The sequence below is a fragment of the Amphibalanus amphitrite genome, unplaced genomic scaffold (genome assembly GCF_019059575.1).
Source record: "Amphibalanus amphitrite isolate SeventyFive unplaced genomic scaffold, NRLGWU_Aamphi_draft 000093F_arrow, whole genome shotgun sequence".
In the NCBI taxonomy this organism is placed as follows: domain Eukaryota; kingdom Metazoa; phylum Arthropoda; class Thecostraca; order Balanomorpha; family Balanidae; genus Amphibalanus; species Amphibalanus amphitrite.
Window position 1 is genome coordinate 863,196 of NW_024881589.1, and position 15,105 is coordinate 878,300.

General features: G+C 57.9%; 1 protein-coding gene across 3 annotated transcripts in view; it reads right to left on the reverse strand.

Annotated features, from left to right (window-relative positions):
• Window positions 1-15,105, reverse strand: part of LOC122380212 (max-binding protein MNT-like) — a 43,994-nt gene that overhangs the window by 14,327 nt on the left and 14,562 nt on the right. For all 3 annotated transcript variants that reach the window (XM_043363188.1, XM_043363187.1, XM_043363186.1), the window contains exons 2-3: window positions 9,907-10,309; window positions 9,251-9,404 (exon numbers count right to left, since the gene is read on the reverse strand). In XM_043363188.1, coding sequence (XP_043219123.1) covers window positions 9,251-9,404; window positions 9,907-10,309 — 557 coding nt within the window. The remainder of the gene's footprint in view (window positions 1-9,250; window positions 9,405-9,906; window positions 10,310-15,105) is intronic.

Here is a 15,105-nt window from a genome sequence, read left to right on the forward strand (position 1 = left end):
GAGAGGGCCTTTCACACCAAGCAGCGGAGGGAGACGACAGGCAGCCGTCAGCAGGCCACACAAACCAGACACACACGAGGGCAGCCCACTCGCACACCGAATAGCGAATGATGAATGATGATACGAAAGGACAGAAACTCTGGGTAATCTTGGGATATTGTGCATCTTTGTTCTGAGTTAAACCTCGGCGTGGGATTTTTATATATAAATAAAACTAACTAAAAGACCACTCGTCCCTCAGATGTTTCACACCTAGCCTCGTCAAGTCGCTACGGGTTTTAGAACGTCAAGCTGTGCCAGAGGTATCATCCTTGTTTACTATGATTTCTTATTTCTCATGATGACAACAATAAATGAATGAATGAAAATGCCACGTGCTCACTCGAGCCCGCTGCCGGCCTGTCACCGGCGCGGCTCCAAGCTGTCTCCGGCGCGGCGCTCATACACGTCCCGTTATGCGTGCCGCTGTTCTGAGAACGACTGGGACGCCCCAGACTGAGATAGGGAGCAGAGCACTGGCCTCGGCGGCGCACGGACGTGTTATGTGCTACGGGTGACGTGACACTGCCGACGCCCGGGGCCGGTGCGAGCCAACGGCCAGTCGCACCCAGAACAGAAAAACAGCTCGGCGAAATGGGTCGAAAGACAGAAAATTTTCCATCTCCACAGCAGAAGCAGAAAGGAAAATGCAGTCTTGCTTACGTTTGTCAATAGATTAAATGTGTCCTTTCAAGTGGCGTTTTTTAATTCATGGATTACGTCTTTCTGGAGAAGCTACGAATCATTTTTAGAGCATTTTAGCAAATTTGGTGTGGTAAGCAACATTCGTGGACGGAAAAGCATCATAACTCAACATGACGCATAACACGTTGGACAGGAAAATATACAGAAAGCCAAGGACAGAATATGACCATTGGAACGCCACGTTCTCAATTTCACGGCTACCTAAATGCAACTTGTGTCACGGATTAACTTATTAACACTCCAATGATGTATGCATTCTCCGCACTTACTTTTATTAATTTATCCGTCAGTCCTACCGCATTCAAACGTCGTTCGGCTGCGTACAAACGCCGTCCGGAGTTGATCAGACGTGTCGGTGTCACCAGGTGTCACTACGGAGGTCCGCATGACTTCACTCGTGTTATGGTCAGTCGTGAGAGTCGTGCGGCGCCACGCCGGGAATCCAGTGTGTACCGACGCCCTATCAGCAGGATCGATACAAACTCGTTTAATCAGCAGCTTGCTGATACCGATTGGTCTCCTGTGTATTTCTCGGACTCGACTGAGCGTAAGTGGAGCGTTTTCCGTGACACGTTCGTTGAACGATTGGATGCTGTCGCACCGCTCAAACGCGTCCGTGATAGGCAGGTGACTGCGCCGCCCGTGTCAGCCGAGACCCAGCAGCTGCTGCAGTCCCGCCGCGCGGCCTTAGCTCGGGGCGATCGAGCCGAGTACAAACGGGTGAACCGGCTGTACCGCGCCGCCGTGCGGAACGAGACCCGCGCGCGGTATGCTGGTGCTATCAGCCGCGGTGACCGGGGCGGGCTGTGGCGAGTGCTGCGGCCGGTCGTGGGCAGGAAGCAGCAGTCCTGCGAGATACCGAGAATCACGCCGAATGCATTGAATGATTATTATGTTGCGATCGGTCCTTCCACTGCAGCCAGTGTCCCCGCCGCTACTGTACGTGTGCCCACGCGACTCCCGAGAGTTTTGACGTGTGCGTTTGAGGTGCAACCTACCGATTTGGACACTCTTTATGCCACATTGCTGTCGATGAAACCATCTATGTCGACTGGCAAGGACGGTGTCAGTGTGCGCATGTTACAGAAGTTCTTTCCCGGGATTGGCCATGCGGTTTTGGATGTTGTGAACTCCAGCCTTTCTAACGGAGTAGTACCGCAGGACTGGAAACACGCTCTGGTTACCCCAATTCCGAAAGGAACGAGGGCTACCGAGCCGTCCGACACGCGTCCCATCTCCATCCTGCCTGCGATTATGAAATTAGTTGAACGTGTCGTGCAAAAACAGTTGGTCTCTTATCTCGAAGAAAATTTCCTTCTCTCGGACGCCCAACACGGTTATAGAAAACAACGTTCAACGGAAACCGCGCTTCACGTCTTTACTGATCATGCTCTTCAGGCAATGGACAATGGTAACATTTGTATCTTGGTACTACTAGACCTCTCAAAATGTTTTGATGTTGTTCCTCATGTTACACTTCTCGACAAATTGTCTGTGTACGGTATCGAAACCACATGGTTCCGTGCCTATTTGGCTCACCACTCGCAGCAGGTCCAAGTGAGGTGCGCGGACGGTTCGACACTGCTGTCGGACAGCAAGGCTAACGCGATTGGCGTATACCAAGGCGGCGCCCTGAGTTGTCTCATGTACATGCTGTACTCAAATGATCTGTGTCTGTGTGTTCCCGATGACGTCACGGTAGTCCAGTATGCTGATGACACCCAGCTGATGGTTACTGGCAAGAAGAGCGACCTGAAGCTGTTGACCGCGCGTATGGAGGATGCACTGGGTCGAATGTATCAGTGGTTCTGCCACAATGGAATGAGACTTAATGCTGCGAAAACACAGATGCTTGTGATCGGTACCCCAGCGATGCTGCGCAATTTGCCGCCTGTCACGCTGACTTTCTGCTCTACCACCATTACAGAGTCAGAAACTGTTAAAAATCTAGGAGTGACGATCGACCGTCACCTCAGCTTTGTGTCCCATGTAGACGGTGTGGCGCGGAAATGTACCGGGATGCTGACAGCGCTACTGCACGCTCGTCACGTTATACCGCGGTCAGCACTGAAGCCGATAGTTGAAGCCCTGGTTGTATGTGTGCTGCGGTACTGTCTGTCGGTGTACGGCTCGTGTGGTGAGGTGCAGTTAGGACGGCTGCAAAAAGTTATAAACTTTTGTGCACGCGTTGTGTCCGGTCGGCGACGACGTGATAGCGTGGCGGCTGTCATCAAGCAGCTGAAGTGGTTGACTGCCAAGGATTTGGTAACATACCACACAGTGAGTGCTGTCGAGCGTATCTTTGTGTCGGAGCAGCCGGAGTACCTCAAAGGTACGCTGGGGCAGCGGGCTAGCCAGCGGCACCGGCACAACACTAGGCAGGCCAGCTACCTCACCCTCCCCTTCATTCGAACGGAGTCGGGAAGACGTAGATTGTGCTACCGAGGTGTGACTCGTATGAACGAACTTGGAGTAGAACCAGGGACATTGTCGTACCGGGCGAACATCCGAAAGGTGCTGCTGTCTAAGCAACAGACATGAGCAATAGCATGTATGGGTGCGTGTGTGGGAATTATGCGTGCTGCACACTGTTCCTCGTTTTGTATCACACTATCATGACGTGGACATGTGAAAAGCCTCACTATTGAGAGGACCTTGTCTGAATATATCTGTAATCTGTAATCTGTAATCTGTAATCTGTACATGTCTAATACACAACCAACCGTACTAACTTCGCAATAGTGTGACGGCTACCATTCACTCCACCAGTAAACTCTTTGCACATGACCAAATATTTGCGCGGCCCGGACCTGCGCGAGCAGCCCAGACGGCTGGGGCAGATGCCTGCGGTGGAAGGTCATCCCTGGCTAACCCTGTTCGATCAGCACGTGAGCCGCCGCCCCTGAGCTGTTCGGTGTAAACAGATGGGTCCTTCAGGGCCTCCCCAGGACACGAGGCCATCGACGCGCCCCAAACGGACCCCCGCGCCACGAACCAATGAGAGGGGGCACCGGCCAGGTCAGGTCAGGTCAGATCAGGGAGGCAGAGCCTGAGGTCCGCTCAAGATAGGATGTCTTGACTTTCGGTAGCCCGACTTGGTAACAAGATATGTTGTATGCTGCAGCCCTCGGAGTTCTCAGGCAAAAAATAATCATCCATTTTCTGTGACATTCCTTTTTGTAGTCGAAGATAAATTATCTTCTTTGGGGGCGCGTCTAACCGACAATTAACCTTGAGAACAGACCAGCAGAAAAACCAGCCACGGTCTAACGGGCCTCATGAGAGCTTCTTCCAAGAAACCGCTGCGCTCGACGCCGGCCCCAGGGGCGCCGTCCAAAACAGTCTGACGGTAACGAGCGTTCGACTCTTCTCATTACAGGCTGGTCGGTTCATCAGCCGTCCCGGCCGCCCCCCACATACCTCCCTGCCAACTGACACAGCGCCGCAGCCGCCGCGCCGTGTCCCGGCCTCTGGTCACGTGCTCTGGGCCGCCGCGCAGGTCCCGGGACGGGTGTCCTGCGGTGCCGCACGTGTGTCTGATCACGCGCTCCGTCACGTGACGCCCTCAGTCACGGCCGGCCAGGGCGAGGACGGCTGAGGCCGGGCTGGGGCCGCAGTGACAACACGGCCACATGGGCCCACCCGAGGATCACGCGCCACGCAGTCGGTACAAGACCGATAACAAGTGGGTATGTAAGTACTGTCATGTTGGTGACTCGACAGTCGACAGCACCATCTCGAGGGGTGGAACCCCGCCAGCCACCCCACAAAGCACACAACAGGAGAGCGGCACTCACATCAGGCGGCGCGTGAGTCACAGCTCACGTTCATCTCTCTCCAAAAGTGCACATTCGTCTCTCGAAGTGTACGATTAGCTCGACGGATCTATTAAAATTCCCTCCTTTACGATGCCTCTTATAGCAGCCATCATTGAGCCGCTAAAGATAGGGCGGACCTCATTCACTGGGGCGAACGAAATCTATTTTCACATCACCGCTCCAGTTCCTGTCTGGGTGTTGGAACTGCCGGTGTATGCATTGCATACATCATACGTCCGCTACGGTTCCGCCGCGTTCAGTGAGCCAGTCTGACAGTGCCAGCCGCCAGCTCGGCCGGTGGTGGAGCTGATCGGAGGGTGATGTCACTGTTGTCGGAACTCGACGAGCCGTCCGCCCCCGGGCCCAGCCACATCCCTGTCTGCATATCGCCAACGAGCCGCTGACTCGGGCCAATATTGCGCGTCGTTGTCTGTCCAGTTACATAACAGCGCCGATGTGGCAGCTCGCCGACGGCCACTGGGCTGTCGGTCCCCCCCCCCCCCCCCCTCCTTCCGCCCCTCCCCCGTCGGTGGCCAGCTCAGCTCGCGTGCTCCGAGCCGCGCTGGCAGCCCGCCACCGGCGGCGCCGCCCCGCTATTTCCACGCGGCGCCACGGTCGCCCCCACGGCGTGCCGACCAATCAGGTGCCGCCCGCGCCGACCGTCCACCAATCAGCGGCCGCCGCCGCCGCCGACCGCGTGGGCATGAGCGCCCAGTCACGTGCTCGCCACCGCCCGAGCGGCGCTAGTTGGGCGCGCCGCCACCAGAGGCGCCACCGGCGCGACCCACAAATCGACCGTGGGCGCCGATCGGCCCCGTGAAGGTCACCGGGCGCCGGCGGACGACCGGGCGCACTGGGCGCACCTGACGCACCCGTTGCCATGCACTGCCAGGCGCCCCCTCCCCTGCGCCCCGCCCCAGCTCGGTGTGGTACGCCCCCCTCCCGCAGCGCAGAGGGCGGACACAAACACAGAGAGCTGGCCGCCCACTACCCCGCCAGCTGCTAACACTACATACTAACTAGTCGCTCGTCATTACACCCAGATCCGAGAGCCAGCCCTGCGAGCTCCCCCGCCCGCCCTTCGGACACAGCTCGTTAGCACATGCCCCGCGGCGCAGCACCACCCCCGTCACGTGCACTGAGAGCACGTGCGGCGGCGGTGGTCGGAGTCCGACGGGGGCGGCGTCCCGTCACCGCTGGGTATTATCAAACAACGTCAAGGCCGACTTCGTCACTCGGTCAGGCGGCGATGGAGCTGGGCTGACCGCAGAGGGGCCGGGTGGAAAACATGGGAAACCGACACCTGCAGAAGGGCAGGCAGACAGCCTAAGACACATAGCTAGACAGATGGAGAAAGACAATGCGGTGTAGCGCTGCCGCCCCTCCAGTCGAGGCCGCCTTCGACCGGCAGCAGCTCGCGGGGTCAATGGGTCCGCTGTCGGCCCCAGTACCCCGCTCCAGCCGCTGCTGCTGCCCCCCCCCCCCCCCCCGAGCGCTGCAAACAAGCCCGCCCCGCCCGCCGGCGGCCGGTGGCATTCCCGGTGTCTGAGTGTGGCGCAGTGCGGGACGCGTGCACTCGCGGCAGGTCGGCCGTACCTCACCGCCCCGCCCCCGCCCCGGACGCGGCCAGGGGCGGCGCCAGCCTGCTCCGAGCCGCTGATTATCTTCACGCAGGATGGCAGCGCGGCGCTCCGTCAATAGACGTGCCGACAAACAGGCTGCAGCCAGCGTCGGAGGCAGAGTTCGAGGGTCCCTCTCAACTCTCTCCCGACCGAGCCTCGGCACCGGGCGGCGGCATGCCGGACCGTGTGACCGCCCCCCTCCCCCTCCCCCCTCCCCATCGACCGATATCTCGGTCGGCCGGCCGCCAGACCTCAGAATGGGGGGGGGGCAGTGGTCGGGGGGGGGGGTGTATGCCAGGGCACCAATACAAAGAGTCGTCATAGGCCCAAATCCGCCCCTGCCCACCGCTGTATCACGCGGCACTCGATAAACCCAGACAGCGCGCCTCTGACGCACAGACTCGGCCTGCACTGCGAGCCTCCGACGCAAACATCCAACGGCGGCACACAACGTGAGCGGCCGACACTTGCACGGTACGCGCGCAGCCATCAGACGCTCGTTGCGCAACCGTCGAGTTACGGCCGCCGTTCCCAGCCCGCCGTTCGTGCGACGGACTGCGGCGGGCCTGGTGATTCGGCGGTAGGTTAGCGGCAGACGACAGAGCGCGACGGGCGGCGAGCGCCAGCCACGGCCGGCCGAGAGACAGAGGAGAGGAGAGGAGAGGCAAGAAGAGAGGAGAGGAGAGAGAAGCCGCCTCCAGCGGCGCGCCAATCGATGTCGGGCGGCCGTCTGGGCGGCGCGGCGGCTGGAGAGGGTGAGCGTCCGCGTCCGCCCGGGCCATTGATCCGGGCGCCGTGAGCGGGCCCGGGCGCGCGGCGCGCGATCGTTACCAGCCGCCGCCGCCGCCGTCGCCGCCCGCGGGCCGAACTGACCTAGACACGGTCACGTGCCGGCCGCGCGGCCCGGACCGGCCGCCGGCTGAGCGGCGTCAACCGGTCCGGGCGGCTCACAGACGGAGCCGGCCGGGGGGGGGGGGGGCGAGGGAGGGGAGGTATAGCCGGTATGTGCCGGCAGTGAGCCTGAGCCCCTTCCCACCCTCCCCTGGCGACGGCGACGCAATCAGCTGCAACTCAGCTGCACCGGATTCCGACCTTTGCGGCTGGTGGGGCGACATTCGGGGCGTCGGTCTGTGGTGTGTCACTAACGAGGCACGCATTCGTTATGTTCAAATATCGCGCACCGTATCTGCTCAGCGCCAGACCAACACCAGCAGCAACGCGGCCCGTGACAGGAGCCTCACGCCGCCACGCGGCGCCAGCATCACGCAGCGCCGGTGCCGGTCCGTCCAGTGAGAGCGCGCAATGTGATCTGGCCAGCACGTGTCGGCAGCCAGACACGTAACCGTCTCGTCACGGGGCACCGCGCCGGCGGCAGAGCGAGCTGGAACGGGCGGCTGCGCCACACAGTATCCGCCGCTGTTACGGAGCTGGCCGGCGCCGCCTCGCGTTGCATCTCACTGATGAAAGCGGACGAGAGCGCTCAGCGAAAGATAAGCACATACCAGCAAAAAAGCCAATCTATCCAGATATTCCCTGTCCGGGCTTATATAATAGACGGGGCTAAACATACATCTCCAGCCTACGTCTATCCACTACGACTGAAGTTGGGTAATAAAGCCCCCAGTCCTTTACAGGGACGTTCCCCATATTGCGCGCAGTTTCTCATTAGCGCAAGGTTTGTGAGCGGACAAGAAATTAGGTACCACCGACATTTACTTCAAATATAATAAACCTTTGCAATTGACGCTGGAAAAACGAATGTTTACAGAACATTGCTAAAGCTTCGAACATTAAACAATTCAAAGTGCAGAAAACAAAGTAGCTTTCATATAAAAAACTGCTACATACTGCGTAGTACATACATATGCCGTTAGTGCCCATACGGATATGAAAAGTACGCATAGGTATAGTTGTGGTTTTCAACAGCTTATGCATGAAGCAAGTGATGATATTCAAACGAAATAACCATAAATTATTTAACATGTTTGAACATCGATAGAAGCAATCATCAGAATGGAGGAATATCCGTGCCGCTGAAGGAAATCGGGGAAGTTCTTTTCGTTAAACCAACCAAACCTAATCAACCTGAAGCGGAATGCCGGATCTAGGTATACAGCCTCAACAGGAGGTCAACGCTGGGCGAAAAATCATACCCGTGATTGTCTTCGCTGTTAGCCCTTCATCCATCCACAAGAAAAAATGGACAGTTTTTGGCGGTATCCACCGTTACAGCATGGCCATTCATTCACTTCAAAGGACTGTGGTTTTCCGAGAAGCGGGAGTCACGTCATTCACCACTTCCCTTTCCTCGGCGTGTCTACGGTCTTTCCTGATGCCAGTGCCGGCTGTAGGTCGGTGGTGACGGTTAGGGGCTGTGACAGGGTGTTGGGACGGTGCTGGGACAAGGTATTGAGACGGTGACGGTTAGAGGTTGGGACGGCGACGGTTAGACGCTGGTTCGATCACGGGTTAGGGGCTACGGCTGCTCAGAGGAGACGGCAGTCCGAGCGGCGACCATTTGGCACCGTCGCCGCCGGCGCACCGCCGACTGTGTGCCTCAGAAAATGGGCCACCGGCGCGGTGCGGCACGCATCGGCACGGCGCCGTGCCAGCAAACAGACCCCCTGCCTCGGGCCGGCCGGACCAACAGAAGGGGCGCCAGGACGGCCTGCCAGCGCCCCGCCCACCGTCGGGCGTCCACCGTCCATCGTCCACCAATCTCAGACCAATCTCAGACCAACGTACCCTCTCCTCTTCCCGCCACCAGCCATCCAAGAGTTCTCAGTCTACGCCGTTCCAGATGATATGCAAACTTTATCAGGGACATGAACTTCCTCAACGGCGCCTCACTTGATCCGCCACGTCACCCGACGTCAGCCGGCTCGGCCAGGCGGAGCCAGATGAATTTGTCACGGCCAGGAAATGTCACCACAGGTTGGCGGAGGACCGTGCAAATGCCATTAAACCTACGGAGTTTATAATTCCAGCCAGCAACAGGGAGTTGTGACGGTGCTCGGGGGGACGGGGAGGGGAAGGGGGTTGATAGAGATGCAGTTCAAAACTCACCCCAATGTAGCGCAGTGCGCCGCGCAGGATGCCCAGGTTGGAGGTTCTCTTTTCATCCAGCACGGGCACCTGCCGCCGCAGGTTCTCGAAGCACTCCTTCAGGTGGGCGCGGCGGTTCTTTTCCAGTTTGTTGTGGACCTCGCGGGTGCCGGCACTGCGGGCAGGGTGGGGTCACTCTCAGTACACCGTCAGGCACCGGTGCCGGTACGGACGCCGACGAGTCACGGGGCGGCAGCCAGCGGACGGGACCGCTCCTGTAAGACGAGCCGAGATTGCCAGCTCGCGGAAAAGACGCCGCCACGTGGTAAGCGCTCTCGCTCTCACTGGCATCGTCATTAAAAGATAACACGTGAGTGGTACAACACATGAGCTGAGCAGAGCGGACGGATGGGCGCAGAGCAAAGACGATCAAATGCGTCATCAGTTGCCAGAAGATCGCGAAAGTGACAGCCACCGGTAACATAAGCATAATGAATAATTATTTCAGGCAGCATGAACAATCTGTAGAATCAAATAACACTTCTCTTATGAAAAATGAGTAAAGTTCTCTCACTAGTCATTCTCAACCCCTTCTTCTACCCGGTGAGCCTTGTAATTATACCCCAGGGCTCCCATGACCTATCCGTGACCGGAGCCCACGCGCGTCCCCCGCTGACCTGACGCGGCCCTTCCTGTCTTGGATGTCATCAGAGCTGTCGTAGCGGTAGGTGGGCACGGCCGGCGGCGCCGGCGCCATGGGCAGTACGCCATTACGGTGCTCATGCGCGGCCCCCGGCTGTACGGCGGAGCGGTGCGACAGCGCCGCCGCCGCGCCGGCCGAGGGGGGCGGGTGGGCGGCCGGCTGCGGCGCCGCCGGCGGCCCGGCCGGCGCCGCCACCGCGCCCGACGTGCGCACGTAGCTGTGGTGGGTGGCGATGAACGCCGAGGGAGTGCGCGGGCTGCGCTGGGGCGGCGGCGGGGTGACGGCCGGCGCCCCCGGCTGGTGACGCGCTGATGGCGGCACCGGCGCCTGATGACGCCCCGCCGGCGCGAAAGAGACGTCATCACGGCTGTCCTCATCTGCGGCAGACAGGAAAACGACGTCACCCACCGACACGATAGGTAATCACGGTTACCTGAACACGGACAGACGCACACAGACAGACATGAACACCTCACCGAGTTCAAAAAGCACCACGCAGTTCCACACATCACATTCGTCGCGGGCCCGAGACCTGCCCTTCCCCGTAGCGCGGGTGCTATCTCTAACGGACAGGCGTGCGGCCGGTGACGGCCCACGCCGCGACATTTCCTCGAACTGTTTACAATCGGAGAATCTCGGCCATTGAGGGCCGTCGGCCGGAGGACGGCCGTGCCGACATAAACAGCGGCAAGGTCCGGCTCCGACCCGTCCGTACCGCCGCTAGTGACCGGACAGCGGAGGTCACCGGGATACATTTCACCCGTCCGCGAGCGGCCGAACGCGCCGCGCCGACCCTTCCCCGCCCGACCCAGACGGGTTTCATCACTGTGGGAGAGTCCATGTCAACGCAACGCACCCCGGGCAACGATCGGGGTCGACAAAAAACGAGCTATTGGAGCCAGGTGAACGATTCGTGTCGCGCTGTCAGGCACCTCACGAAACACTTGGCGAGCGGGGGCGCCGGCACCAAACCGGGCCGCCGCCTCACGTGTCGCAAGTGGCACGTGTCACGTACTCGGTGTCACGTGACGCACCAGAAGTGTCACCGGAGACACATGATACCGGTCATGCAACATGTCACCCAATCAGTCACACAGTTATGTTTCGCGTGACTCTCGGTCGAAGACGGAAATGGAATTGCGACGAGAGTGAAACCTGACATCGCATGGTGAAAGAATGGCTCCTGGAGGGGGAAAAGGAGGGGAGTTTTCGGAAAAGCGCGGGACTAACCCTCGCATGGAGGTGCGCCGTGCGGAGGAGTCTCTATCGAACTGGGAAAGGATCCTTCTCACGTCAGCGGCGGACCGGCACAGGAAGCAGTGTATGTCAAAAGTCAACACACTCGACCGGCCACCGGTGCAGGTGCGGACTGCGGGGGTGGTGTATCGGCACTTACTCAGCGGCCGCCGACGGGCGGTATCTTACACTACCTCTCGTACTTTATCGCCGTTGTCAGTACATGATGCACTCAGGGCACCAGCAGGAGCAGGGCATCATCCATCGAACATTTCCTTCACTTTCAGCCTACCGCCTAATTATCTGCCTTACGCGTAACAACCCAAGCAGATTACGTAGGCCCAATTACAGGGGCAATCTACCGTCCTATAGGTAGGTAGAGATATAGGCTATAGGTCCTATAGGTAACCGCATCTCATCTACATACCGCTCCACAATCCCAAAACATCCCACATTCCATCCCCCAGCATGCCCGTTTCTCTAGTCCGACCAACGTAATGTAATGCCCGTGGCCAACTGACCAGCCCACAGGCCTGGTTCAGACGCCGCTCTCCCGTCGCGCGCGTGACCGTCCCAGTAGGTACGCCCGGGGCGTTTTCGTCAGCTGGCGAGGTCACGGCTGCCTCTCTGCCCGGCGTCACGGAGCGGCCGAGTGGTCGGAGCCCGCGACATCAAGGTCAGTCCGGCCATTGATCCGGGGTGACCATGTCGTAACCGGTCCGGCCGCCGCCGCCGAAACAGGCGGCGAGAGAGCGAGAGAGCGAGAGAGAGAGAGAGAGAGAGAGAGAGAGAGAGAGAGAGAGAGAGAGAGAGAGAGAGAGAGAGAGAGAGGCGCGGAGCGACAGCGCGTCCAACTGCCATCACTGCCGAGATCAGTCTTTTTCAGGGGCGCCGCCACCACTACGTACAGTACGTACACTGTACGTAGTGCAATTTTTGACTTGGAAATCCACTACGTACAGTACGTACTGCTCAAAATGTGAAAAATAGTTAATTTATTTAAAAAAGTTTTTAATTACGTTTTTTTGAAAAGTTTTATTATTGAAAAAGTCACCAAACTTCAGTTTGTTTTGACCAGTTTTGACATACCAAAATTACATTTGTCATTTTGAACTGCTAAAAAATAAGGTACGCTCTTGTTGCCATAACAACTAGGAAGCTTGGCGGCTTGGCTCAACCAGGGCAATAAAGAGTCTAAAGGGCTCAACTTGGACTCTTTAGTGCCCTGGGCTCAACCATGGGAATGAACCGCGCCGAGCAAGCGCCGAGCGTGGTGTAGAGTTTTAGGGCCTTGGTGTAGAGGCCTTTGTGAATGATTGGTTGCTCATAATGATATAGGGCTTGGGTGGTAGCAAGATCAGCAAGGTGGTAGTGATCTCAGATCTGCAGAGTAGAAGAGTGGAGTGCTAGAAGTTGTTTATTTCGACGCGTCCGTTGACCATAGGCGTAGGAACAGGGGGGGCCGGGGGGGGGGGGCATGGCCCCCCAGTTTCGGAGGTGGGGGGCCAGCAATGTTAACTGGCCCCCCCATTTTTTGCTGACTTTAGTGTCTGTCTGTAAGTACCTACCACCCGGTACCCTAAACACCAGAACTTGACGACTATTCAACCTGCCCTTTAATGAAGATTCCCTTTAGTTTCTACAGCGTTATTGACCGCAATTTCCTTCACTCAATGAAGGAAACCATATCAGAGACAAAGCTGTGAGTCCTGGTGGCAGCATTTTGTTGAATACGAGACGCGGGACATGAGCGGGCACTGAAAAGGAATAAGACAATACTAGTAAGGTGCAGGAGAATGCGTATACAAACGACCAACGCTTGACCGGATCTGCTTGGAGTCGGCATAGTCCGTCACAGGCGTAGTAGCTGGGGGCCAGGGTTACCGTGCTCCCTGCCTCGGCTCAAACAGGCTGGGGGCCAGCAATGTCTGTGGGTATCTGCCCCTCCCCCTTCGCACTTTCAGTGCAGTGGCGGTCGCAGAGGGGGATCAGGACCATGCCCTTCCCCCCTCCAAAGGCTAATCAGGGGGCCATCATATCTTTTTGCCCCCCCCCCCAAACAACCAATGGGCAGGGCCCCCATGGGTGTATGGGGCTCTGGCCCTTATTCGATTGTCACGAGGCTCAAGAAACCCACGCCAGCTATTAACAGCTCCCATACCAGTCTTTGAGGGTCCTACACTGATCTCGGAGGGCCTTTCAGTGGCGGTCAAGCGCCCACATTGAGGGATGAGAACCCACATTGACCTCTGAGGGCCCTCCACTGGCATTTGAGGGCCCCTAAACCGGCCTCAAGGGCCCAGCCGGCATCTGAGGGCCTCACTCCGGCCTCTGGTGACATCATTTCTGTCTCTGGGGTCCCAAGACTAACCTTTAGGTGCCTCTGAGCATGGGATCTGAGGCATGGGATCTGAAGGCCCCGCACTGCGGGCCCTCAGATCCCGTGCCGGTATTTTCCCATGCCGGTAAGCCCATGCAGGTATTTTAGGGTCCCACACTGACCTCTGAGGGCCCATGATGGCCTGTAAGGACCCACATTAGCCTCTGATGGCCCAAGTCGGCATCTAAACGTCTCAAACTGCCCTTTGCAGGCCCTGTACTGGTCTCTGAGATTCTTAACCCTCGCCGGCCGAGGGGGGGAGGCGGGTGCCGCCCCTCCATAGTTTTTTTTTCGCGATAGCTCCGAACACGCCGGTGATAGAGAACTGAAGCTAGGCATACCTGCCCTTTGAATCAAGCCGGATCTGTTGACACCAACCGCATTTTCGGGTCAGATCAGGTCACTGACCTATGAAGTCAAAAGTGAACCTCTGCACGGTCTTCAGATGTCGCAACTTTGCAACGCCCTCACTCCCAGAGGAGCTTTCACAGGGAAATGAACCTTGCAGGACCTAGTATCCATTAGGAGTCTTACAACTTCAGAAAGGCAGTGTATAGGTAACATGAAAATACAGAGTCTGAATCTGAGTTGCTTTGTTTTGTTTATTGTATTCAAGCCATTTCGACTAAACAGACAAAAGGATTAAGTAGGACTTCGGATTAATCTGACTACAGAATAGTTGTAGGTACAAATCTTTTCAAATAACAGTCGAAATTGCTATTTATGAAGGTGGTCCCGAAGAAAATTTTCACCATCACAAACTCGCCGGCTGGAAAGGCATGCTTCTGCACCAGGCCCCCATAGTGTAAGTGCAACTGTAACTACATACATCATTCTGCAGACTGCAATCGGTTCGAAGCCAAGGGAGGGACGGCAGGGACAGCCGTCTTTCCCTTGGTCAGGTGGATGTTTATTAGATCATTCGTTTTACTCATTTTGTATTATTTTTAATGAAAATGTTGACTTCTCGACAATCAGTGGGACGAATCCGGAGAGTTTTCAGGTTTTGGTGATGTTATAAATAGGCACCTTGGAACTTGGGAAAATTTTCATCCCACCCCGGGTGTCGTGCCTGAGCCTACCACTAACCTGCATGCGGGTGTACGTAGTGCTCATAAAAGCGTGGCGGCGCCCCTGGTCTTTTTCTCCTGACGTGCCGTCGGTACCCTGTCCGGCACCGAGACGGTCGGTACCCTTCTTCACGCCAAGTATGGCTGGCTGACCGGGTGCCACGGGCCGACTCCAATAACAGATGCATCAGATCGGCGGAGAACAATGCCCCTGACGACGGCCGGTCGGCGGCAGTGCGTTCGGCACTGACGTCCCCGTGCCTTGGTTCGTCTCCCGATGACGGGACAGATCTGATGGGCGCCCACCGATCTGATGGCCGGCGCCAAACTCGACCGGCCCGGTGGGAGAGGGGGGGGGGGGCGTCGGTTACCGAGCGCCCCGGGCCGGTCGTCGAGCCGGGTCAGGCCCGGCCGGGCCCGGCAGCTCAGCCGGCCGAGTGCAGCTCCAACTTTCACTGTCCGACGGGCGGGGGCGGGGGCTGACCCC